This window comes from Zootoca vivipara, chromosome 17 (genome assembly GCF_963506605.1).
Source record: "Zootoca vivipara chromosome 17, rZooViv1.1, whole genome shotgun sequence".
NCBI lineage: Eukaryota > Metazoa > Chordata > Lepidosauria > Squamata > Lacertidae > Zootoca > Zootoca vivipara.
The window spans coordinates 20,865,793-20,891,568 of record NC_083292.1 but is presented as its reverse complement, the minus strand read 5'-3'; the positions used below and the strand labels follow the sequence as shown (position 1 = coordinate 20,891,568).

Here is a 25,776-nt window from a genome sequence, read left to right as displayed (position 1 = left end):
TGGCCAAGAAAGCGAGATGAGCGCCGCGACCCCAGAGTCATCCGCGACTGGACCTAATGGTCAGGGGTCCCTTTACCTTTACATTGATTATTGCTTTCATTTTATGGATCAATGGTCTCGTTAGATAGTAAAATTCAAGTTAAATTGCTGTTTTAGGGCTTTTTTAAAGTCTAGAATGGATTAATCCATTTTGCATTACTTTCTATGGGAAAGCGCGCCTTGGTTTTGGAACGCTTTGGTTTTGGAACAGACTTCCGGAACAGATTAAGTTTGAGAACCAAGGTACCACTGTATAACAAAACAAGGCAGACCCTTCCCTCTAAGGTTTACAGTCTAAACAGCATGACACAAAAGGAAGAAGAGAGGAGGAGAGAAGAGGTGCAGCAAACACCACCCTGAAATAATTTGACGACAGGTGGTTAAGAAATTTTCCGAACAAGTGAAGTCAGGCACCAGTTCTTAAAAGATCTTCTACTGATCGTCTACTTGCTGAGCTGATTCTCACTAGCCCTGTAGCTCTGGAGCAGTAGTTCCCAAACTATTTTCCCCCATGAGCCACTTCGTGATTTTTATCTCTGTCATTACAATGGTAATGCACTGCGCTAGACGCTGTACGATTTTCAAATGCATCTTATTTCTTATATATTGTATTTTATTGCATTACCATTCCCACACCCCTTAGTGGCATCTGAAGGACACAGCTCCACAAGCTACCGGAGGTTTAGAATATTTGATTTTCTTGGAGAACACCCCGTTTCTGGGCAGCTAATGGGGGGAAATGAAGAGAGTTTGCATCAGACTTACACATGGCATACTGGAAGGCCCGGGAATTCACAAGTATATTAATGCCTGTTGAAGGAAGGAACGTGTTAAGGGGAAAACATGTTTAGAATCCTGATTTCAGACCCTTCCTTCCCACAATGACTTTCCATCCTTCCACAGAGTCTTTTTTTAATTAGGGGTGATGGGAGCTAGGGGTGATGGGAGTTGTAGTCCAACGACAGCTGGAGACCCAAGTTTGGGAAAACCTGGCATAAGCCATCTCAAGCTGAAGTGAACATTCAAAAAGGCTCAGAGCTTATCCTTAGGACATTTGGGGGCTGCATCCAGGAACCCACTAGACAGTGGAATCATACAAAGACTTGGGAGCATGCTAGCTGCTGGGTGAGGAAATCAACTGCACTGACTCACAGTTGGGGTGTGAATCCATCTGAATGGGGCAACTGTGCCACTGAAGGACCGGGTGCGCAGCCTGGGAGTCATTTTGGACTCACAGGTGTCCATGGAGGCGCAGGTTAATTCTGTGTCCAGGGCAGCTGTCTATCAGCTCCGTCTGGTACACAGGCTGAGACCCTACCTGCCCGCGGACTGTTTCGCCAGAGTGGTGCATGCTCTGGTTATCTCCCGCTTGGACTGCTGCAACGCACTCTCCATGGGGCTACCTTTGAAGGTGACCCGGAAACTGCAATTAATCCAGAATGCGGCAGCTAGACTGGTGACTGGGACCGGACACCAAGACCATATAACACCAGTCCTGAAAGACCTACATTGGCTCCCAGTAAGTTTCAGAGCACAATTCAAAGTGTTGGTGCTTACCTTTAAAGCCCTAAACGGCCTCGGCCCAGCATACTTGAAGGAGCGTCCCCACTCCCACCGTTCTGCCCGGACACTGAGATCCAGCGCCTTTTGGCGGTTCCCTCACTGCAAGAATGAGGTTACAGGGAAGCAGGCAGAGGGCCTTCTCGGTAGTGGCGCCCGCCCTGTGGAACACCCTCCCATCAGATGTCAAGGAAACAAACAACTACAGTGGAACCTCGGTTTACGAACACAATTGGTTCCAGAAGTCTGTTCATAAACCGAAGTGTTCATAAACCGAAGCGAACTTTCCCATTGAAAGTAATGGAAAGTTGATTAATTCATTCTAGATGAGGAAAGTAACCATCGGGAGTAACAAGAGCTAAAACAAAACTGCACAAGACGCCTCTTCCACGAGTTTCCGCTATCTCCACCAAAACTCTTCTTTGACAGCATATAAATCCGATGCTTTAGGGGGTGTTTTTCCTCGTCTAGAACGGATTAAGCCGCTTTGCTCCTATGCCTTCGCGGAGGCCGGGGAGTGTTTCCGCAACTGGGCTGCAGACGCGAAAGCGCTCCCCGGCCTCTGGGAGGCATCGGAACGAAGTCCCGGCTCCGATGCCTTCCGGAGGCTGGGGCTTCACTCCGATGCCTTCGCGGAGGCGGGGAGCGTTTCCGCGACTGGGCTGCAGCCGCAAAAGTGCTCCCCGGTCTCTGGGAGGCATCAGAACGAAGGCCCAGCCTCCCCGAAGGTATCGGACGCTCCGGTGTCTTCGGGGAGGTTTGGCCTTCGCTCCGATGCCTTCGGGGAGGCCGAGCCTTCGCTCTGGGCCTCCAGGAGGCATCGGAGCGAAGACCCGGCCTCCCCGAAGGCAACGGACGCTCAGTAGGCCTCGGGCACCTCGGTTTACTAACTTCCGGGTTAGGATAGTTCGTAAACCGAAAATTCGTAAACCAAGGTGTTCGTAAACCGAGGTTCCACTGTATCTGACTTTTAGAAGACATCTGAAGGCAGCCCTGTTTAGGCCTTTAGGGAAGTTTTTAATGACTGATGTTTTAATGTATTTTTAATCTCTTGTTGGAAGCCACCCAGAGTAGCTGGGGAAACCCAGCCAGATGGGTGTGGTATTATTATTTTTAATAAATTATTATTATTATTATTATTATTATTATTATTATTATTATTATTATTAGCTTGAACCCAGTCCTGCCAGTTCCTCTTCCCCTGTAGGATGAGAACATTTTTATCTCTCCGCATTGCCTCCAAGGTGCTCAAGGCGGCGTACATAGCTCTCCCCCCTCCTCTTTTTGTCCTCACAACAACCTTGTGAGGTAGGTTAGGCTGAGAGTGAGTGGCTAGGCCAAGGTCACCCACTTCAACATGGCGGAGTGGGGGTTCGAGGCCCAAGTCCTAGTCCAAGACTCTAGCTGCACCGGCTCTGAAACCCCAGGCCTTTACCTTTAAAAATAAGGAACGCTGTCCGTGGAAGATCATCAAACCAATGCTCCCGGTTCCTTTTAGCCTGGAAATGGAACAGGCCACAGAACAACCTTTATTTAAGATGTCTTGGTTTCCACATAGTAGCATTATTGGGAGTAACAAGAGCTAAAACAAAACTGCACAAGACGCCTCTTCCACGAGTTTCCGCTATCTCCACCGACACAACTCTTCTTTGACAGCATATAAATCTATGCCCTCATCCTTCCCCTTTCCTAAGAATGGGCAAATCTGTCAATTTCTGTCTCTCTCGGTTCCTCATTTTTCAGCTCCCATCATTTCCACATCAGTCTGCAATGGGGTTTTTTTTTTAAAGTCCTCGTGAAAATTCACCAGCAATTTGGTGTTAATTGCTCCTAAAATACATGTTTGCAGGCGATTTTTGCCTCACGTACACTTTTTTTTTGCAAAGCAATTCCTTTTAATACCATGCATTTTATTTTCAGTGCACACCTCACTCTGGTATATGCATTGTTGTACACGTTTTACTCGGCACTGCGAAATTCAGAGAAGTGTGAATTTCAAAGGATGCCTGCGTTTTGCGTTTCAGGAAGACCAATTAAGGTAGGTTTCACCTTCAAAGTCGAACTGAATAGAATGTCTCCCCCATCCTTAGCTACCCCACATCCATAAACAACAACAACAACAACAACACTTACCTTCCATTTTAAACCAACAACTTCATAGAAATTGTACATATCCTTTAGACTGAAAGAGAAGATTGACCTCTGTAAGAGTTGGATTTTACAACCAGGGCATCGCTCATGTGAAATCACATTGCAGTACGTTTCCAAGCACAATTCAAAGTGTTGGTGCTGACCTTTAAAGCCCTAAATGGCCTCGGTCCAGTATACCTGAAGGCAATAGCTGCCAAGTTATCCCTTTTTTCCAGGGATTTTCCATTATGCTGAATAGGCTTCCTCGCGAGAAAAGGGAAAACTTGGCAGCTATGCCTGAAGGAGCGTCTCCACCCCCATCGTTCTACCCGGACACTGAGGTCCAGCTCTCAGGGCCTTCTGGTGGTTCCCTCACTGTGAGAAGTGAGGTTACAGGGAACCAGGCAGAGGGCCTTCTCGGTAGTGGCACCCACCCTGTAGAACGCCCTTCCATTTGTTGTTGTTTATCTGAAACAGATAAACAACTATGTGACTTTAAGAAGACCTCTGAAAGCAGCCCCGTACAGGGAAGTTTTTAATGTTTGAGGTTTTATTGTGTTTTTAATATTTTGTTGGAAGCTGCACAGAGTGGCTGGGGCAATCCAGTTAGATGGGTATTATTATTATTATTATTATTATTATTATTATTATTATTTCTTCACTAAGTTATCCAGTCCAAAGACCTGAGAGTTCTTCGCTGAAGCTCCCTCAAGTTTTCATTAAGTCTTTGCAAAAACCAGGTGAAAGAGTGGGAATAGGGCAGTTTCTCAACCTTTTTTGGGCCAAGGCACACTTGTTCCATGAAAAAAATCACGAGGCACACCACCATTAAAAAGTTAAAAAATTTAATTCTGTGCCGCCCTATATTGACTATATAATTATGACTGTAAGAAACACTTGCCAATTGCTGTGTTGGTTGCAATCTCCTGTAATAAGGCTTCACAAGCCGCTGATTTCTCTGCCAGCACAATCCTTTGCTCAGCAAGTTTCAGGTTGAGCTCATCCAGCCAGCTTCTTTAAGTTTGTCTAAAACCATCCTCCCGTGGTGGTGGCTGTTGAGAGCTGCGCTTGCCCCGCGTCGTGACCCGGCCGGCTTCCTTTCCGGCGCGTCAGTGCTGTATATTGGCGGCCGCCAGGCACGTGACAATGCAAATCGCCCTTCTCGTCGCCGCACATCGCGGCACACCAGCCAGCGTCTCGCGGCACACTAGTGTGCCGCAGAACAACAGTTGAGAAACGCTGGAATAGGGTGAGGAGCAACAATGGGTTATTTTCTGAGTAAGATCAGGCATCCCCAAACTTCGGCCCTCCAGATGTTTTGGACAACAATTCCCATCTTCCCCAACCATTGGTCCCATTAGCTAGGGATCATGGGAGTTGTAGGCCAAAACAACTGGAGGGCCGCAGTTTGGGGATGCCTGATTAAGATGGTCCGAAACTGGAACGTTTTATGGAGCTGGTTGATGCACCTGGGAAATCCGGAGTCCAGGGGAAGGGAGGGTAGAATTAGATAAAAGTGGTTAAAGGTTATTAGATCGTGAAGCTGAGGCTCCAATACTTTGGCCACCTCATGAGAAGAGAAGACTCCCTGGAAAAGACCCTGATGTTGGGAAAGATGGAGGGCACAAGAAGGGGACGACAGAGGACGAGATGGTTGGACAGTATTCTCGAAGCTACGAACATGAGTTTGGCCAAACTGCGGGAGGCAGTGCAAGACAGGAGTGCCTGGCGTGCTATGGTCCATGGGGTCACGAAGAGTCGGACACGACTAAACGACTAAACAACAACAACAACAAAGGTTATTATGATAGAAGAAATAATATTTGAATGTATGGAAAATTTTTGGGGTATAAATTGTGAGGCTAAAGGAGGAATTAGAGATGGATGAGAAAATAAATTTAGATTTGGATTAATTAATGAATTATAGGTTAAAGGTAGTCGATGTTTTTTTCCCCTTTGTGTAGATTAGAATTGGTTGTGAGATAATGGAAAAATTGCGTTAGAATGATTTAAGATGATAAAGGGAAATTGCTTAATTTAGATTTTAAAATGGACCCAGTGTGGGGGGAATCGAGGAAGTCCACAGTGTCACGTTAATGTAAGAATTGATTCTTTTCCCCCCCTTTCTTTCTTTTGATTATGTTTTATTTTTATTTTTGCTTTTTGTGTGTGTGTTGAAATGTTTGAAAATCAATAAATATTATTTGGGGTGGGGGGGGGGAGAGAGACTTTGCAAAAACCAGGTTCTCCCCTACCTCAATGAAAGCTTCTACTGTGTAAATGCATAAGCCACCTGCATATTAACATTACTGCTCAGAAACCTGCACTCCTTGCCAATTTGCCACCAGGCCAAGTAAAGCTCAGTTGAACACCATCCTTTGTTTCAGAATTAGGAGTGTTTTGATGGTCTTTTAATTCTTCATGGAATCCATTTCTGTTCTCAGTTACTCCCCACCCCTTTACCCACCCCTACCACCCGACACAAATAGAGGGGTCCCCACCTGACTAAAGGGGTATTGCTTTGATTCAGTGCTTTGAAGGTAAGGTAACGGTCTCGAGCGCTCATCCGAGGTTTATAAAACCGCATCAGCCCATCAAACTGCTTGAAGGAGATTCCAGAGGGTCTCTAGAAGGGAGAAAAGGATTTCCCTAAGTCAGTTGCCCACAAAACTTCTCAATCTGTCTTCCTTTTACAGCCAGGGGAAGAAACGAGGATAATATGTGCAAGTCGATATGCCCTATGTGTTCAGAATCAGGTCGGGCGACAGGAGCGGTTGCCAGGAGCAGGTCCACAAGGACTCGCACATCTTTGGTGAAGTTAACTATTCAAAGAAACAAGGCAGCTCAGGGAGCTAGGCCTATTGAGCACAGTAAAACTTCCCAGTGGCTCTTGCCCCAATGAGGCAGTTGCAAGGACTAAAGGTCCCCTGCCTTCCCACTTCTCCCAAAGTCTCCTCCTCCCCCAGTTCCTTCCCAAACAATCTGAGGCTCCTTAGTCTTACCTGTCTTTGCTCCACCCTCTTCATACCTCTTTTGGTTCTGGGAGACCAGGGAAGAGGGAAGCTGGTCGCAGCAGGAGGGGGAGACTCCCAGGCAGCGGCGGAGCTTCATGTTCCGTCACCGGGGGCGGAGAGCAGCGCGCTGCCCCCAGTGACTTGGCATGCGTTCTGGGGGCGGGGCAGGGCGCACGTTTTGGAGGCGGGGCGCACCGTGCGCAGTGACGTGGGGCGCGTTTTGGGACGGGGCGGGCAGCAGCGATAGCGCCCCTGGGATCGCGTCGCTCGGGGCGCACCGCCCCAACCGCCCCTATCTTCCTATGCCCCTGCTCCCAGGCTTCTCTAGCAGCCTTCCTCATCTCTGCCTCTTGGCCTCCCTCCCCTCCAGCCTCTGATTCTGGATTGCTCTCTGCCAACAACTCTTCCTGCTCACTAAACCCTGTTGCCTCTTTGGTGTCCGACATCTCTCTCAGCAGAAGTGCACACGAAGCAACCAAATCTAGCAAGAAATCCAATGGCTGTTTGTATATTTTGGCAACACAATTGATATGCCAGTTACAACAGTTTTTCTATCAACAGCACATTCACCTGCAGGTCTTCTAATCAGTTTATTTTCATTTGCTGCACAATGTGACAACCTTTTTTTGTTTTGGAAGGCCAGGATTTTAAGGCAGATTTTTCTGCGATGGATTAAAAAATAATTTTTTTGGAAGGCCAGGATTTTGAGGCAGATTTTTGTGTGATGGATTAAAAAAGCATTTTTTAAGCAATCTTGGCTGTAAAAATACTTTTAAAAACTGCTCTGATTTTATCATTTATTGATTGTTACTGTTGTTATTGATTATATTGCCTTGATGTCAGCCTTAAGAGTCGATGAGCATCATCAGCAGGGTAAAATATACCCTTCTGTATATATTGAGATCCATGAAGACCTTGGAGCTTCAGATCCACTGAAAGCACCAGATTCCTGGAACACTCAAAGCTGATAAAAGCAGTGGTACTTAGCAAGAGTGCTGGCTGCCACGGACAAAGAAGGGCTACCTCGTTCACATGCACACACGTGCAAACATGCAGAGAGCCACATACCTGTTTGCTGACAAGCAGCTGGTAGGCGTGTTGTATGGCTGTGCGCTTGTGAAGCAGCAGTGATCTGAACTTCTTCTTTTCGATATCATTGAAAGTATCAAACACCACGGCAAGTAGCTAAACGAAGAGGGAGGGGGAGGAGAAGTCTAACTACAGTCTGCAATTGGCAGCTGTCAAGTTCTACGCAGCACCAGAATGCGAGGAAAGAGCACCTTTAGGAGGAACTTTTCCCCATTAATCAGCAACGAGTCATTGATCAACAGAACAGGAAGCACTGTTAGCAACACAAAGGGAAAAGGAAACAATAAGCGACTTTCTCCTCCAACACTGTAAAAACTTTGGAAGCCACAACTTTAAACAAAGACAGTGTAACAGAATAGGGGAATGTGTATGTACAGTACAGTGGTACCTCGACTTACGAATGCCTCAACTTACGAAGGTTTCGACTTCCGAAGTCCGCTAACCCGGAAGTATTTTCGCTGCGTGCGCGGTCTGCGCATGCGCAGAAGTGGCACACGCGGTCTGCGCATACGCAAAGCGCAAAATGGACTTACGAAATTTTTGACTTCCGAAGAGCGCTGCGAAACAGATCGCCTTTGTAAGTCGAGGTACCACTGTATGCGTATGACGGTAATTGTGTTTTTGTTTTATTTTTAAGGGAGGGCATTCAATTTCGTTGTACTATTTAAAGTACAATGACAATAAAGTATCTATCTATCTATCTAGCAGGGTGGATAAAAATCAGTAATTAAAAAAAATAATTTTAAAAAACCAGATTTTTTAAATTTTTATTTAAATTGGATTTTTTAAAATAAAATGCTTTTGGAGGAAAAAACCTTTCTAAAGATAGTTTTCTATTTAAGTTACATTATAGTCCATCAGGAAATAAGGATTTGTTTTAAGTCATGTGTGCTAAAATTCAGTCTAAGCTTTTTTAAAAAAACAAACAAACGTTTAACCACATCCATTAACAAACATGGATCCCTATGCTATAATGTTACTGCTTTAGTTAAATAAATTGTTTAAAGTGTTATTAAGGAAATGATTGTTTTTCTCCTTCCAATAAAGTACAGCAGAAAAGTTGTCCAAATATAAACAGTTAACTTATTAAACCTCACAATAATTTCATAATTATCTGTCAATGTATTTCTAATAGTATAACCAAATCAGTATTTTTTGACATAACTGTAAAAAACTACTCTGAAAATTTATTATTCCAAAAATGAAACCTTCCTCTGGTTGTAAATATTAAAGATTATACCAGCAATAATGAGTCCTTCTGTAAAAAAAATAATGATTTACATAAAGTCTTACTGACTAGTGATTTAGACTGTGATTTAAATCGTGATTTAAATTGATTTGATTTAAATCAAATCCACCTTGTGACTTTGAGGTTGGCACTTTGAGGTTGGCTGCAGGGAGAGGTCACATCATTGTTTGGGACAAACTTTGGAACCCCATCTGTACTGAAGAAAGTTCTCCAATTTGAGGTGTAGCAGGCTCAGAGGAGGACTGGCGGGTCTCAAATACCTCCCTCTGTAGCTGCAGCCTTGCCCATCATGGAAAGGGTCAAATCATAGTGGAGGAATACATGCTTAGCATGCAGAATGTTCCTGGTTGAACCTCCAGCATCCTCAGATAGGGCTGGGAAACTCTGCAGCTTGGAGAGCCCTTGCCAATCAGCGCACACTTTGTGGGATCAGTTTCCCATGCTGACCCTGGCAGGGTCTTCTCAGTGCTGGCTCCTCAGTTGCCGAATGCTCCCCCCTAGTGAATCGCACCTGTCTCTATCATTATTAGCTTACAGGAGGAATTTTTTTAACACTCCTGTTTACCCAGGCAATTGGGTGGCTGAAGAATACTTGAAGGGGAACCTCCCAGAGAAGCCCTATGATGGAAAGCCACCTTATCCCAGGGAGGGAGGGAGGGAAGCATGCTGGATTCTGAGAGCACCTGGTAAATCATAACAGTTTAAAAATAAGCAGTGTCTCATGACAGACTTTGTTGGGATATTTGCATGAAATAAAAAGTATCAAAATATGAGGAAATGGGCCTATCCATAAAACAAAAATCCAGTAGTAGCTATTCCATACATCCCATTTATGCATGAAAATGACAAAGAGTCTTGTGGCACCATACAAGGCTTGCATATTCATTTCAGCATAACCCCTCCTGGACTAGATACTTGGAAGTGTTCTCTGATGACAGGGAAATCTAGTTCGCAAAAGCATAGGCAAAACAAAGTGTGCTCATCTTTAAAGGTAAAGGTAGATGGACCCCTGACCGTTAGGTCCAGTCGTGAACGACTCTGGGGTTCCGGTGCTCATCTCGCTCTATTGGCTGAGGGAGCCAGCGTATAGCTTCCAGGTCATGTGGCCAGCATGACTAAGCCGCTTCTGGCAAACCAGAGCAGCACACGGAAACACTGTTTACCTTCCCGCTGCAGCGGTACCTATTTATCTACTTGCACTTTGACGTGCTTTCGAACTGCTAGGTGGGCAGGAGCTGGGACCAAGCAACAGGAGCTCACTCCTTCGCAGGGATTCGAACCGCCGACCTTCTGATTGGCAAGCCCTAGGCTCAGTGGGTTAACCCACAGCGCCACCTGCGTCCCTTTACAATGCTACAAACTGCCCTCATTTTTGCTTTTGCAGATGAACACAGCTCCCCCTTTGGAAGTTGCAGCTATTCCAGAGATCAAAGGCTGCCCCCGACTTTTGCAATTAAGCACCAAGAAATCACAGAAAGCCTGGAAAGAACAATTGTTCTAAAGAAGTTGCTGAACTACAACACCCATCATGCTTGACCATTAGCCATGCTTGGTGTGTGGGGAGGCGCAAATGAGAATTGTAGTTGGGCCAAAATGTCCCTCGCCCCTGTTCTAAAGAGAGTGGCCAACTGGAAGCTCAAGGGTGATGGACAAAGAAGCGTCTAAATGAGAAGGTCTGAGCCTGCAGCAACTTACCAAATTCATAATGAAGTACAGCTCAATGGAAAGATACACAATAAAAAAGACACAGGACCAGGAGCTTCTGGCATAAGAGGGCATCATCACATCTGGGAAACTGCAACCCAAAAGAGAGATAATCTAGTTTATTCACAGTAAGTCACAGGAGCTGTAGCTTGTTCCCTTGCAGAGCTACAATTCCCAGCACGCTTAACAAACAACCCTTTAGTTTAGAGAGCAGGCGAGTAAGAGGTGATATGACAGAAGTTTGTAGGATTATATACAGCATGAAGAAAGTGGGAAGAGAAAAGTTTTTCTCCCCTCTCTCATAATGTTAGAACTTGTGGACTTCCAATCAAACTGAGCATTGGAAGATTCAGGTTGGATAAGAGAAAAGACTTATTTTGATGGAGCTTATTCCCAAGCATGAGTGACTTGGGAATGGTTTGCTGGAAGATTCAGGGCAGATAAAAGAAACCCCCTCTTCAGACAGTGCAAAATTAAATTATGGAACTCACTGCCACAGGAGGTAGTGATGGTCACCAACTTGGATGGGTTTAAAAGAATGTTCAACTCCCAGGATTCTAATGTTCAGCTCCCAGGATTCTTTTTTGGGGGGGGGCACAACTGTTAGTCATGTGCTTTAAATAACATGTGCCTTAAGAAACATTTCTCAAGCTCAAGCAACTTACTTCGCTGTAGTCAGTAGAACGAAAAGATTCACAAGGCTGTTCTCTAAGGTGCTGAAATACTGCAGAAGAAGAACATCTGTGAGATGACGGAACTACTGCTGATTGTTGTCGCACAACATGCCCTGCATCATAAAACAACACATTGCTTCCAAGGGCTCCCTTAGAGGCTGTGTTTGTAATAATCCCCATGGAGTTTGTTTCCAATACAAACTGCAGGGAAGTCCCCTACAAAAATGCAAGGGCAGCAGCGAGAGCTTCCTTCCCTAATTAGAAGACCCTCTGGCCGCAAAAGCGACAGCTGCTGCCACCTAGTCTCAGGCAGGATGGCAACCCTGCCCCTTCCCCATCCACGGAGGCTGCAGCCAAGAGTCGCAGACAGTTGCCAATTTACTCATTGCCCATCATGCTTTGCAAATAACCCCCAAAGAGAAAACCTTCAAGAGCCCCGTGAATTGACGCTTTACTTACAGGATCAGACTTGTTAGGAGAGAACAAATAAAAGCCTGGGGGGGGAGGGGGAGAAGAGAAAGAGGGGGGGAAATAAGCATCAAAATGATAAAAGGCATAAACTGGACATTCAACCAGCTGGCAAGTAGAAGCAATGTTGCACCATCACTTTAACGAGTCTCCTAGCATCTCATCTAGCTGGCCTGCGTAAGTTTATTTTGACACCTTGTTGTCACTGCCACCCACGAAGGGTGGTCCGGTTGGTTCTGGTCCACAATAGGAGAGTCCTTTCCAATCAGCACACACTTTGCGGAATCTATTTCCCATGCAGACCCACGACAGGGTTCCTTGGCTTGTGGAATGCCCTTCTCAGGGAGGTGCCCTGACTCCTGTGGGTTGCGATCCATGAGAGGCAGTCAGGTACAACATTCCTTGTAATGCTAGAGAAGACATGCAAGGGAATGTTTGGTCCAGCCAGTCGAAACTTCCTGTTCCTCCTGGCTGCAGCATCCTTCCTTTTGCAAGTGATGGAAGGTGGGCATGACCTAACCTGTCCAGGTAACAAAAGGACAAGTCACGCAGCACCCTTCCTCCTTTTTGACTTCCTTCTTTGTTTGACCAGCTTCTAGCTAGGACTGCTCTGCTAGCTCTCAGCTGGCAAAAACACTGGGATTATTCCCCCAAATGGGGTAGATCCACATGTACATATTTGTAACTAAGTCTGCCTTCAGAAATCCAACTGTGAACTGATGTGAGTAAACTTCTTTTATTGACTTTGAATAAGATTGTTGCGTCAATCTTAAGTTCAAGGGAACATACCAGGAATGTACAGTTCAATCTATCTCTATAATAGTGAGAGGCTTACACGAGCCTGCAACCAGCTATCTGCTGTGCATGTAAAAAGGGGAATGTAACTATGCTACAGAAAGGAACTTGCTAGCGCAAGTTAGGAAGGATATTAATAAACAATATATCCTCTGCTGCCCCCCCCCTGAAAATTCCCACATCTCCATCATTACTAACCTTCAGGAGGAATTTGAAAACACGCCTGTTTACCCAGGCGTTTGGTGGCTCAAGAATACCGTCACTGGCCACCCCAAAATCGTTGGATGGAAGCCTGCTTTTAACTGTAATTGGTTTTAGAATGTTTTTATCTGAAACTGTTTTTAGATGCTTTTAAAGGTAATGGTTTTTAGACTGTTTAACTGTTCTAGAATGTTTTAAAAACAACAACACTGTTATCTGTTTGCTGACCTGTGCTCCTTCGCTTCAGCCTCTTACACCATCTTCTGTCACCATCCCCAAACCTGTTTTCACCTTGGCAAAGACGCTATTTGCTTGGCAGCCTGTGCCTTTCTAACACAGTGCTGCCTTCTTTGCTGAAAACATCTGCGAGGGTGAAACTGCTCGTGAACAGATAACTCTTCAAGGTACATACCAAGGATAGCAAAGATGACCATGAAGAAAAGCAGCAGCAAGAGGATGTCAATGAATGGAGGAAGAGACTGGAAAATTTGCCGCAGGTTCCTGAAATGAAAGCTGAGTCAGCAGTTGGCTCAAAGCAAAACGTTCTTCCTTAATATTCCTTTCCATGCTTGTAAGACAAGGGCAGCCAATGGGGTGCCTCCAGATGTGGTTGGACTCTGACACTCATCAGCACCAATTCCGCACAGCAAATAGGGAGAGTGGGAGTTGTAGTTCAACAATGTCTGCAGAACCCTTGGTTTTTCCCTTTGCGCCTCTACATAGCTCCATCCTTATTTCAGACATCGTGAAATATTGGTACATCGTGGTGTTTAGCTGGGGATACACTGTGATGCTGAAAACCAGATTATGGGAAGGCCGGGGGGGGGGGCTGGAAAAATTGGTGGGGGGCAGTTTTCCCCTTTTTCCCCCAAAGCAGTTTTTTCCAGAAAAGTTGGGTGTGGGTGTGTGGAATGTTCAAACTATATCAAACTGAGTTTTTTTCAATTTTTCGGGGGGAAAAGGCTGGGGGGGGGAATGGAAAAAAACGGGGAGAAACCTGTCCCCCCCCCCATTTTTCCGGTCTTTTTCCAGGTCTTCCCATCTCTACACCCAATCCTAGCCAGGAGTGCTACACAGACAGGCCCGTCTTAACCACATCGAGCGCCGTGGCGCAAAGGTCCCTCCGCCGCCGCCCCAACTCAACGCGGACGCAGAGGAGGGACATGGCCTGGGCGGGGCAGGCGCTGAGGGTGGGCCGGGCTCAGGGGCGCCGCAGCGGGTGGGCCGGGCTGCCTGGTTGTCCTCCGGGACGGAGGCGTCTGCTGGGGGGGCGGTGCCACGCAGCGCAGCGCCCGGCCTCTTGTCCTCTTCATGCCCCCGACCTGACCCGCCAGGCTGAGGCCAGGACTCGAACCCGCGGCGGCGGCGGGAGGGAGGCAAGGAGCAGGGCGAGCGGGAGGGTGGCCGGGCTGTCTGGCGGGCTCAGCACAGCTGCCGCGGGCACGGCACAGCGCCCTGGCGCATTGCACCACCCAGACTTGCCTTGGGGCCGGCCCTGTACACAGAGTTCAATGGAGGCCAGCCAGCCCATTACCTTCTGACAGCTCCACAGTAGCGGCAGTCCACTAGAAAGATGCATCTCAAGGCCCTCGTGATCCGGACATGGGATGTCTGACGCACCAACACCACGATTGCCTCTATAAACTGCAGCAATAGAACACAGCTCTGCAAGGAAACAAGACAAGAGATGGTGGCAATAAAATTTATTACCTGCCCTTCACTAGCAGGTCCCATGCCGGGCTATAACAAGTCAAAGTTCAAAATAATAAAAAAAAGGTTTAAACAAATGAGTATCGCAGGAATAGGGTGGGTTCCGAAAACACACATATAACCTAGAACGTCTACAGAGTAAAAGTCTACAGCATAAAAAACTGTAACATAATATTTTTGAATTACAACGCATTAACGTAACTGGAGCGAAGCTTCTCAGCTGCCAGAGAAAATTTGGCTACCAGATGCATAATTTGTGGGTATTTATCAGCGAAGAGTTCAACTATCACTTCCTGGCGGGATCGGTCTGAGAACCAATTAAGAATAGGAGATTAAAAAAATTCTCTGGGCACCGTATATGTGCGCAAATCAACAAAAAATGCATGATATTCTTAACCTGATTACACTCATAAGTGCATTTCCATTCCATAGGAGCTATTCCAAGGTTTCTCCCCTCTAAGTACACTGAAGGCATCTGTTGAAACCTAAGTCCAACAAAGACCCTACGTAATTGTGGAAAGGTCAGCGTCTCAAGGTTCCAGGTTCGATCCCTGGCATTGTTAGATAGGGCTGGGAGAGACTCCCTGTCTGGAAACCTGGAGAGCAGCTGCCAGTCAGTGTAGACAACATTTGAGCTAGGTGGACCAACAGTCTGGCTCAGTAGAAGGCATAGTCCCATGTTCTTCTGATCCAGCAATAAACAAAGTCATAGAGAAAGTAGCATATATTGAAAATAATTGGCCAAAAGTAAGGTTGCAGTGGTTTGGGAGGGTGGGTATGCACGGCAACAAGAGTCCACAAAAATGACAGTATAAGGCTTGGACCTAAGACTGATAATCGTAATCGCAAACCACCTTTTGCTCTGCGGAGTAACCCATCAACATCTGTAGGAAGAGAAAGAGCTGCAGGTGCAAATGGCTAGTTCAGATAAGCCAAGATTCAGAAGGACGGGTCATGGGACATATTGCCAACACACACACATCCCTCCCCAAATTGCCAAACCACATAGCTCAGAAGCAACTGCCAGAACAGATCCAGGCTACAGGAACAGTATTCCTATCGAGATACAACATGTGGGATGTAATCCACTGGGAGCAGTCAAATACAGCATTCCTTGTTTTGCTAGAGTGGACGTGCAAGGGAATGTTTGGTCCAACCAGTCGAAACTTCCTGTTCCTCCTGGCCTGGAGCATCCTTCCTTGCATGTGACTAGTGGGTGGGCGTGACCTTTTCAGACCTGTTAAAAGGCCAAGTTACACTGCCAATATCTCTTTTCCATCTTCCTTTCATCCTGCGAACTTCCCAGACTGCTAACTGCAGTCACTAGGTCAACCCACAGATGGGGTAAACCTGTTTGTATAAGTTTGTAAACTTTAAGCCTTCAGCCTGCCTTCAGGGATCACACTGTGCTCTGCCTGATCGTGAGTAAATTTTCTTTTTATTGCTTATGAATAAGACTGTAGTGTCTTTATTCTTTTAGGAGGGATTCAAGGGGTCTTACCAGGAAAATATTAGAACGCATTTCAATCTGGGCAAACCAGATTGAATTGTGTATTGTCTTAAGAAACTCACACGAGTTTTCAACAGGTTTTCTGCTGTGTAAAGGGGAATGTAAACTCTGCTAAGTAAAGGAACTTGCTAGCGCAAGTTACGAAGGATATTAATAAACAATATATCCTCTCCTGCCACCCTGAACATTCCCACACAACAAGCTCTCGCTAGCTGCACTTTCCAGAAACAGTTGAAGAAATTTTTTTGTTCCAACAGGCTTTTCAAGCTGGATGAATGGGTCTTTATCACTGTTGGGGTTTTAGTCTTGTTTTACATTCATACCTCGGTTTAAGTACGCTTCGGTTTGAGTACTTTCAGTTTAAGTACTCCGCGGACCCGTCTGGAACGGATTAATCCACTTTCCATTACTTTCAATGGGAAAGTCCGCTTCAGGTTAAGTACGCTTCAGGTTGAGTACAGACTTCCGGAACCAATTGTGTACTTAAACCGAGGTACTACTGTAAAGGTATTTCTTACTCTCGTGTTTAACCGAGATACTGGTTTAGAAGGCGATAAATTGTTTAAATTAAAAGATAAGGTGGGGGAAGAGTGGGATTTGCTTTTGAGTAAAAAATAAATGTTGTAGAGGTTGCACTCTGGTTCCTGCAACAGTGCAGATCAGTTAGGTGAGAAGGTTACCAGCAGTCTACCTTGACCATGGTCCTTTTGTGTCGAATGTAGGTGTGCAGGCCCAGCCATCTCATCTTCATAGAGAGCTCAAACACCACGACAGTCAGGGCAAGCAGCTCCAAGGTCGCGTGGATCTGTAACCAGGCAGGCAAAGAACAACATCATCAGTTCAACAAACTGGCTTTGTTCTTTCACCAATTTAAATTCGTTAAAACCTAGTACTCAAGTAGGAATCCATCATTCTGTGGAAATCTGTTCCTCTTCCCCACCCCCACCACCAGAACTGGAAAACATGGGTATAGATTAGCAAAATGATCCTTTCCATTTTAAAAGACCAAACTATACACAATGTTAAATGCAACCCTGTACACCTGAAGGAGCATCTCTACTCCCGTCATTGAGCCCAGACACTGAGGTCCAGCTCCGAGGGCCTTCTGGTGGTTCCCTCACTGTGAGAAGTGAAGTTACAGGGAAGCAGGCAGAGGGCCTTCTCGGTAGTGGCACCCACCCTGTGGACTGCTCTCCGACCAGATGTCAAGGAGATAAAGAACTACATGAATTTCCAAAGACAACTAAAAGGAGCCCTGTATCAGGATGTTTTTAATGTTTGATGTCTCACCGTGTTTTTATATTATGCTGGGAGCCACACAGAGTGGCTGGGGCAACCCAGTCGGGTGAGTGGGGTATTGTTGTTGTTAAATGTTGTCACGCATTTAACACGCCATATTTTTTTTATTCAAACAGCAGCTGTTGGCAGATGGGAGGCTTATAATAATTAGAAAGGAGGTGAGTCGGCCACAGAGGATGGGCTTCTAGGGTCACTCTGGAGAAGGTGTGCCGGATGAACATCAAGAAGGAGTTGCTCTCTATGCTCTGGAGCTAAGCATTTGGGAACACAAGGCCCTTTAGTTACACTGTACCCCTGTATATCACCCAAATTTTACAAATAAACATGGTTCGAAGATGCAGACAGGACAGACTCAGCTATACAGCTGCAAATAAAAATGTTTTAAGTGTGGTGTAAAGTGCATTACACAAATGTGACACTAGGCGGCAACGGTGAGTTATGGCAAATTCAATATTTTTTTTTTCAAAACGTGGGTGTTTTTGTTTTTTTTTAAAAAAAAAGCATCTTCACATTTTTTTAATGTGTCTAGATTCCACCAGCGGCTGCATTGGCCCATCAACTGCATTGCATAGCCAATCTTCAATTTCCTGCCCACGTCCGCTAAAGCCCTTCCCCTCCGCCCGATTCTGAAGATACTTACATAGATGCCGAGGCGAAGCATAGGGACCGCAGGCGCCTCACAGAGGGAAAGCATCAAGAGCATCAACGCTGTGGTCAGCTCCATTAGGTAGAAGGGATGGTTGTGTACAAAGAGGTAGGCAGAGAGCGCTTTGGCATCCTTGGGGTGCGTGAAGAATTTGTCGTTGTTTTCTCCTTCCTGATTTAGGGTTTTAATCAACAAAATCCACACACATATAAATACGCTAGAGGCAGCAAGCCCAGTGTGGTATGTAAGTCAGCTGTTCCCAAAACCTTTCTTCCACATGAGGGCCCGCATGAGGGTCTTAGCAGCAACAAACAGACAATACGGTAATGTTAGCAAAACAATGAAAAGGTAAACCACCGTGAAGTGCAAATATATACATGTATATGCACCAACAACCTTCATATATACAAGGAGTTTCAAAAATGTGTACAAAATCTCATGCCCGAGGTCTTAAATGTCCAGTCCGCCCCCTAAGGAAACCATTCCTGTGAAACGGGGAAGAAGCTGGCCACCCGTCGGATGAGATAAGAACGCATGGGAAGAGATAAGAACGCATGATACATCATAGCACTTTACTATCGGACTTGATTATTGCACTTTATACTGGACTTTTAAGACCTCGAGCATGAGATTTTGTACACATTTTTGAAACTCCTTGTATATGTGAAGGCTGTTGGCGCATATACATTTATATATTTGCACTTCACGGTGGTTCACATGAGGGTCTCGGCAGACCACTTTGTGAAGCGAACAAAGAAAAGCTTTTCTCCTTATCTCGTAATGCTAGAACTTGTAGACAGCCCGTGAAGGTGGACGTTGGCAGATTCAGGCCAGATAAAAGAAAATACTTCTTTTATGTATAAAACATGCTCAAATGTATGCTGGAAATGTAAAGAAAAAGAAGGCACCTTTGGTCATATGTGATGGAATTGTAAGGTGGTAAAGGGATTTTGGGAAATGATATACAATGAGTTGCAAAAAAAGAAGAAGTTGAAAATAACTTTTGTTAAAAAGCCTGAAGCCTTCCTTTAAGGAATTCTAGGTGCCGAAATCCCAGAGGAGCAGAAAAAAAAACTATTTATGTATGCGACCACAGCTGCACAGATGTTACTGGCCCAGAAATGGAAAGAAGATAAAATTCCTACCAGAGAAGAATGGCAGATGAAGTTAATGGACTATGCTGAAATGACTTAAATGACCGGAAGAGTCAGAAATCAGGAAGACCAAAATTTTAATAAGGAATGGGGGAAATTTATAACTTACGGTATCTTAAAGACCACTGTAAACAGTTAAAATCGATAGTCGGATTGGAATAGCACTTGTAGTTTAAGGTTGATTCTGGACATAATGGAAGAAGTAAAGGGTTTGGATTATCATAGAAGACTGATGGCTGAGAGCAGCTGCCGAGACCACATTAACACCGGTCCTGAAGACCTACATTGGCTCCCAGTATGTTTCCGAGCACAAAAGTGTTGGTGCTGACCTTTAAAGCCCTAAACGGCCTCAGCCCAGTATACCTGAAGGAGCGTCTCCACCCCCTTCGTTTAGCCCAGACACTGAGATCCAGCACCTTCTGATGGTTTCCTCACTGTGAGAAGCAAAGTTACAGGGAACCAGGCAGAGGGCCTTCTTGGTGGTGGCGCCCACCCTGTGGAACACCCATCAGATGTCAAAGAAATAAACAACTATCTCATGTTTAGAAGACATCTGAAGGCAGCCCTGTTTAGGGAAGTTTTTAATGACTGATGTCTTAATGCATTTTTAATATTTTGTTGGAAGCTGCCCAGAGTGGGGTATAATTATTATTATTATTATTATTATTATGCGGGAGAAAGTGCTTAATAATAGAACCCACATGGGGGAGGATGGAAGTCCAGGAGATTCCTTGGAATCTTGTTTTTTATTATTTACTAGCTGATCCGGCCACGCGTTGTGTGGCGTTGTATTTTAAGTTAGGAAAATAGGAAGTAAGTTAGTCAATGTTATGTTTGATATACCTCTGTAAGATTTTAAGTTGAAAAAACAAATAAATACTTGTTTTAAAAAAGAGAAAAAGAAAATACTTCACGCAGTGCATAGTCGAACTATGAAACTCACTTCCACAGGAGGCAGTGACAGCCACCAGATTGGATTGTTTTAAAAGATGACTGGGGGTGGGAGATAAGACTATCGATAGCTACCAGCCATGATGACAATTGTTCTGCCTCCACAGTTGGAGGGACTAATGCAAACGAATACCAGTTGCTGGAAACCGCAAGAGGGGAGAGGGTTCTTGCGCTCTGATCTGACTTTCAGGATTTGCATTTTGGATGGCCCATGGGGACAAGAGTACCGTATTTTTCCATGTGTAAGACTAGGTTATTTTCTTGAGAAATTAAGCTCAAAAATTGTGGTTGTCTTAAACATGGATAGTGTTGAGGTCGGAAGGGCGATTGGGCGGCTGCCGCGAGCCGTAGATTTCCCTGGGCGTTTTGGCGGGTGATTGGTTGTTGCGGCAAGTTCCACAGGCTATAGGCTGATGCGGCAATTGGGTGGGCGACTGGCGCTTGATGTCGGCGAGCATGCAGACGATTGGTCGCTTTGTCGGTGTGCGTGTGATTGGCTGTGTTGGTCCCGCGGGTGAGCGATTTTCGGCAACCCCCTCCCCCCCAAAAAAACAAGTCTTGGCAATGCCCCCCTTTAAAAAGCTCAACAACTCTGGGCAATTCCCCCCCCCATTTTCTCAATTTGGAGTCCCCCCCCCAAAAAAAGGGGGCATCTTATACAAGGGGGGCGTCTTATACACAGAAAAGTACAGTTCTCTCTTTTATCTGTCTTATCCACTGTGTTTATCTTTACCCACCACTGAAGATAATGCCTGGGTTCTGCCAGCCCAAACCAGCATAATTTGGGCATGTTTTTAGGCCGCGAAGATCTTCCTTAGCTTGCACAGTGGTGCAGATCTACGGGGCAAAAAAAAGGGAACTCTCTAATAATGTTATTACATTATTGGATAAAGTTAAAAGGGCCCTTGACCATCAGGTCCAGTCGTGTCCGACTCTGGGGTTGCGGCGCTCATCTCGCATTATTGGCCGAGGGAGCCACCGTTTGTCCGCAGAAAGCTTCTGGGTCATGTGCCCAGCATGACAAAGCTGCTTCTGGCGAACCAGAGCAGCACACGGAAACGCCGTTTACCCTCCCGTCGGAGCGGTCCCTATTTATCTACTTGCACTTTGATGTGCTTTCGAACTGCTAGTTGGGCAGGAGCTGGGACCGAGCAACGGGAGCTCACCCCGTCGCGGGGATTCGAACCGCCGACCTTCTGATCGGCAAGCCCTAGGCTCTGTGGTTTAACCCACAGCGCCACCTGGGTCCCTACATTATTGGATACAACTCTCTAATAATGTTATTACGTCCAAGTGACAAATGCAACATCACGTTTTCCTTGCAGGGACAGGAATAAGGAGCAAGGGGGGGGGGAACAAACAGCAAGCAGGTTCAGTGAGGACCACTGAAAGTGGCTGGAATCCGGAGTGCTTCAAGGAATTCAGTTTGCCAGCCATACACCCTCTTATTTCACACCCTCGCCTTTCTCTGCCAGGTAATGCAAAGAAAAGGGCCCACCTGGAGGTAAATTGCCGACTCCTGGTAGTTCATTTCCCAATTTTGTCCTCCGCAGCTCGGTCGAGGGTGGCAGTCCCCAGCGGCTGGGCTGGACGTGTCGCTGACCAAGTCATAGTTGCCTCCATCTGGGTCAAAAGGGGGAAAGAGAGGGGAAAGGTCTCTTTATTGTCACGCTTTAAGCCTAATAGGGCTTAAACGGCTTTGGGCCAGTACCCTGTTTCTCATATTTTAAGACATACCCATAAAATAAGCCATAGCAGGATTTTTAAGCATTCAAGGAATATAAGCCATACCCCGAAAATAAGACATAGTGATAGGCGCAGCAGCAATGCTGGCCGCAGCAGCAGGAGGAGGAAAAAAATAAGACATCCCTTGAAAATAAGCCATAGTGTGTTTTTTTGAGGAAAAAATAAATATAAGACATGTCTTATAATATGAGAAACACGGTATACCCGAAGGAGCGTCTCCACCTACATTGTTCAGCCCGGACACGGAGGTCCAGCTCTGAGGGCCTTCTGGTGGTCCCCTCACTGCGAGAAGTGAGGTTACAGGGAACCAGGCAGAGGGCCTTCTCGGTCGTGGCTCCCTCCCTGTGTAATGCCCTACCATCAGATGTCAAGGAGATACAGCTATTTGACTTTTAGAAGACATCTGAAAACCCAGTCAGATGGGCAGCAAGCAAGCAAGCTAACAAATAAATTATTATTATTAGGTGGAATTGCCAATCTTCATTCATTCACTTTTTATAAAGGCATCCACAATGACACCAGCCTGCATCCTTGAACACTGACAATGCGGCTTGCTAGCCAAGGTGGAGGAAACGTGTGTGTGTGTGTGTGTGTGTGTGTGTGTGTGTGTGTGTGTGTGTACCAGCCTAATGTACAAATGTGAAATTGACACACATTCTTCTGCCCACTTTTGCCTCTGGGCCACATCTCCCCCAAACAAAACAAAAAAAACCATTTCCCACCCCCGAGCTAAAGCCTTGCAAAGTTTGTGGAACACAGAGAGAGAAGCTGCGAGGAAACAGGGGTCGATCCGTCGCACAGATGGCAACGCTGACTCCACGCCCCTGTGACTTATCCCAAGAGGTCCATCCAAGCCAGCTGTCTCGCTTACGCCAGGCCTGCGGAATGATAGTTGAGGGATGCAAGCATCTCCATTCATCTGAGTGTTGGAAGCCGTTCTGGCAGGCCTCTAGATAGGAACAGCTTCCATATGCCGTCATAAAAAAAAGGAAGGGAAAAGCAAATGTTTACTAACTCACGAGCTTCAGCTGGCTAACAGGCTGAACAAACCCCTGCCTTTGAGATTCAAACAAAACGTTACATGCACCGTTCCCAATTTAGGTCTCGGCGCCTAGCCACATAGACCGTGCAATAAATTCAAATACTACAATAAAATAAACCGTCCATATGATGGAGCACGAGATGGAGTAAGAGGTGGAGGACAAAGACAAAATTATCATGTCACTGGGCACGGCTTCTTTATCAGTCCCTGCACAGACACCTCCAGCCTTTCCCAATTGTGTTTTGAGACTTTCTGATACATCATCGCTCCCAGTTAAGACTTCTGCCTTTTATAAATAGGCAGAACAATCTTTGATCAACTTAGGTATTGTAAAAAAAGCCCCAAAGCAGTTGCCAAAGAGGAGCAGGAAAGACAAAACCACGAGGAGAACCAAGCCTTGCTGAATAGCAGCAAGTGAAAATACATGCAAACAGATGGGGAGTACTTGTAGCTCGCTGTAAGAATTTGGCGCCAAAGTAAGCAGGAATTCTTCAAACCTATGCAGAAATGATTGCCAAAGGGAAAATATAATAGTTCCTGTCTTCCAAATGCAATCGATTCTGTCCAGCATACACATTCACTTTCTTTCTCTCTCTCTCTCTCTCTCTCTCTCTCTCTCTCTCTCTCTCTCTCTCTCTCTCTCTCTCTCTCTCTCTCCACCCTGTACTAAATGGGCCAAGCTTGGGCGGGTCTGTCAAAAAGAGATCACGCAACAGGCTTGCTCGTCTCCGGCACTGCAAAGTCAGGATTTCTTCTTCTGAACACACACAGAGGAAAGACAAGCTGACAGAAGCAGATCGACCTGTTTGAAAGCTGTTGTTTGGCTGACAGAACCACAACACAGTGATTTATTTTGGAAAACTCCCGTGGCATCTTTCAGAATTTAAACTTTCAGGGAGGCAGACACCAAAAGGTAGCAATATATATAGATATTTTCAAACAGTTTGCACCTCTTGAGGTATTAATCCAAGACCTCCCAGTTTTTTCCTCTGTCCTAAATTCATATGGTCTAAACCACTGAGCCTCTTGGGCTTGCTGATCAGAAGGTCGGCGGTTCGAATCCCCGCAACGGGGTAAGCTCCCGTTGCTCAGTCCCAGCTCCTGCCAACCTAGCAGTTCGAAAGCACGCCAAAAAGTGCAAGTAGATAAACAGGTACCGCTCCGGCAGCAAGGTAAACGGCGTTTCCGTGCGCTGCTCTGGTTTCGGTGTTCCGTTGGACCAGAAGTGGATTAGTCATGCTGGCCACATGACCCATAAAAACTGTCTGTGGACAAACGCCGGCTCCCTCGGCCTGTAAAGCGAGATGAGCGCTGCAACCCCAGAGTCGTTTGCGACTGGACTTAACTGTCAGGGGTCCTTTACCTTTTAAATTCATGAAGATGCTGATGTTGTTTATACGGAATTCCCAGCTCATTTACTCAATCAAACATCACTATAAAGATCTATCCCAGCTACGGTACACTTCCAAGGCACATCTCTCTGTGGGGATGTTTGCAAATACAGAGAACTTGATTCCCTTGCAAGTTTATTTTTTATTTCATTTATTGTCGGCCTAGTTTAAATTCTAGTACAGCAAGCCACTTAAAACTCTACACACCTGCTTCTTTGAAAAGGCGAAAACTCCCTGGTGATTCAGCACATGTGTTGCATTTATAGGTCTATGAAGTAAGACTTTAATATGCAGTACAACGCCAATGCGTGAAAGAAAGCCCTTCTCCACACAGGAACCCAAAATGCTTTTCCTGTGCAGCCTAAGCAGGAACAGTGAAGAACATTATCGTTAATTGTTGTAGCTTGTCTTCATTTACTCTACCTCACTGCCCTGCTCACAGTTGTGAAGAATATCCCTACATTATGAATGGTCTGTGTCACCATTAAAAAAGAAAAGAGGTTAGAATAATAGGCCAATAGATATGTGGACAGGATCAACTGGCTTTTCTTCTTTGAGCTTCCAAAGTTCTAACCTAGCTCAAGTCTATCATCTAAACTAGCCAGATATTCAACTGCGAATCAATCACAGTCAGTCAATCATTTGAAAAATAAGACTTCAGAGCAGGCATCCCCAAACTGCGGCCCTCCAGATGTTTTGGCCTACAACTCCCATGATCCCTAGCTAACAGGACCAGTGGTTGGGGAAGATGGGAATTGTAGTCCAAAACATCTGGAGGGCGGAAGTTTGGGGGTGCCTGCTTTTAGAGCCATCTTGCCCCCCAATGGCTACTAGACATTCCATTTTGTTGACCGTGACCTTGGTTTAAGAAGCTATTTGGTTCCTAGCTTATATGGTGACAGCAGTCACGAAATTAAAAGACGCCTGCTTCTTGGGAGAAAAGCAATGACAAACCTAGACAGCATCTTAAAAAGCAGAGACATCACCTTGCCGACAAAGGTCCGTATAGTTAAAGCTATGGTTTTCCCAGTACTGTAGTGATGTATGGAAGTGAGAGCTGGACCATAAAGAAGGCTGATCGCCGAAGAATTGATGCTTTTGAATTATGGTGCTGGAGGAGACTCTTGAGAGTCCCATGGACTGCAAGAAGATCAAACCTATCCATTCTTAAGGAAATCAGCCCTGAGTGCTCCCTGGAAGGACAGATCGTGAAGCTGAGGCTCCAATACTTTGGCCACCTCATGAGAAGAGAAGAATCCTTGGAAAAGACCCTGATGTTGGGAAAGATTGAGGGCACTAGGAGAAGGGGACGACAGAGGACAAGATGGTTGGACAGTGTTCTCGAAGCTACGAACATGAGTTTGACCAAACTGCGGGAGGCAGTGCAAGACAGGAGTGCCTGGC

At 45.8% G+C, this 25,776-nt stretch overlaps 1 protein-coding gene across 6 annotated transcripts in view; it reads right to left on the bottom strand.

Moving 5' to 3' along the window:
- Nucleotides 1–25,776, bottom strand: part of TPCN1 (two pore segment channel 1) — a 55,434-nt gene that overhangs the window by 21,137 nt on the left and 8,521 nt on the right. For 3 of the 6 annotated variants that reach the window (XM_035098071.2, XM_060269637.1, XM_060269636.1), the window contains exons 3-15: nucleotides 21,692–21,816; nucleotides 18,083–18,259; nucleotides 16,835–16,948; nucleotides 14,458–14,588; nucleotides 13,336–13,424; nucleotides 11,919–11,953; nucleotides 11,451–11,509; nucleotides 10,777–10,876; nucleotides 7,812–7,928; nucleotides 6,231–6,355; nucleotides 3,733–3,781; nucleotides 3,035–3,098; nucleotides 805–849 (exon numbers count right to left, since the gene is read on the bottom strand). In XM_035098071.2, coding sequence (XP_034953962.1) covers nucleotides 805–849; nucleotides 3,035–3,098; nucleotides 3,733–3,781; nucleotides 6,231–6,355; nucleotides 7,812–7,928; nucleotides 10,777–10,876; nucleotides 11,451–11,509; nucleotides 11,919–11,953; nucleotides 13,336–13,424; nucleotides 14,458–14,588; nucleotides 16,835–16,948; nucleotides 18,083–18,259; nucleotides 21,692–21,816 — 1,230 coding nt within the window. Of the gene's footprint in view, nucleotides 1–804; nucleotides 850–3,034; nucleotides 3,099–3,732; nucleotides 3,782–6,230; nucleotides 6,356–7,811; nucleotides 7,929–10,776; nucleotides 10,877–11,450; nucleotides 11,510–11,918; nucleotides 11,954–13,335; nucleotides 13,425–14,457; nucleotides 14,589–16,823; nucleotides 16,949–18,082; nucleotides 18,260–21,691; nucleotides 21,817–22,810; nucleotides 25,549–25,776 lie in introns of those variants that run through there. The other 3 variants (XM_035098067.2, XM_060269638.1, XM_060269639.1) reach the window with 3 other exon arrangements.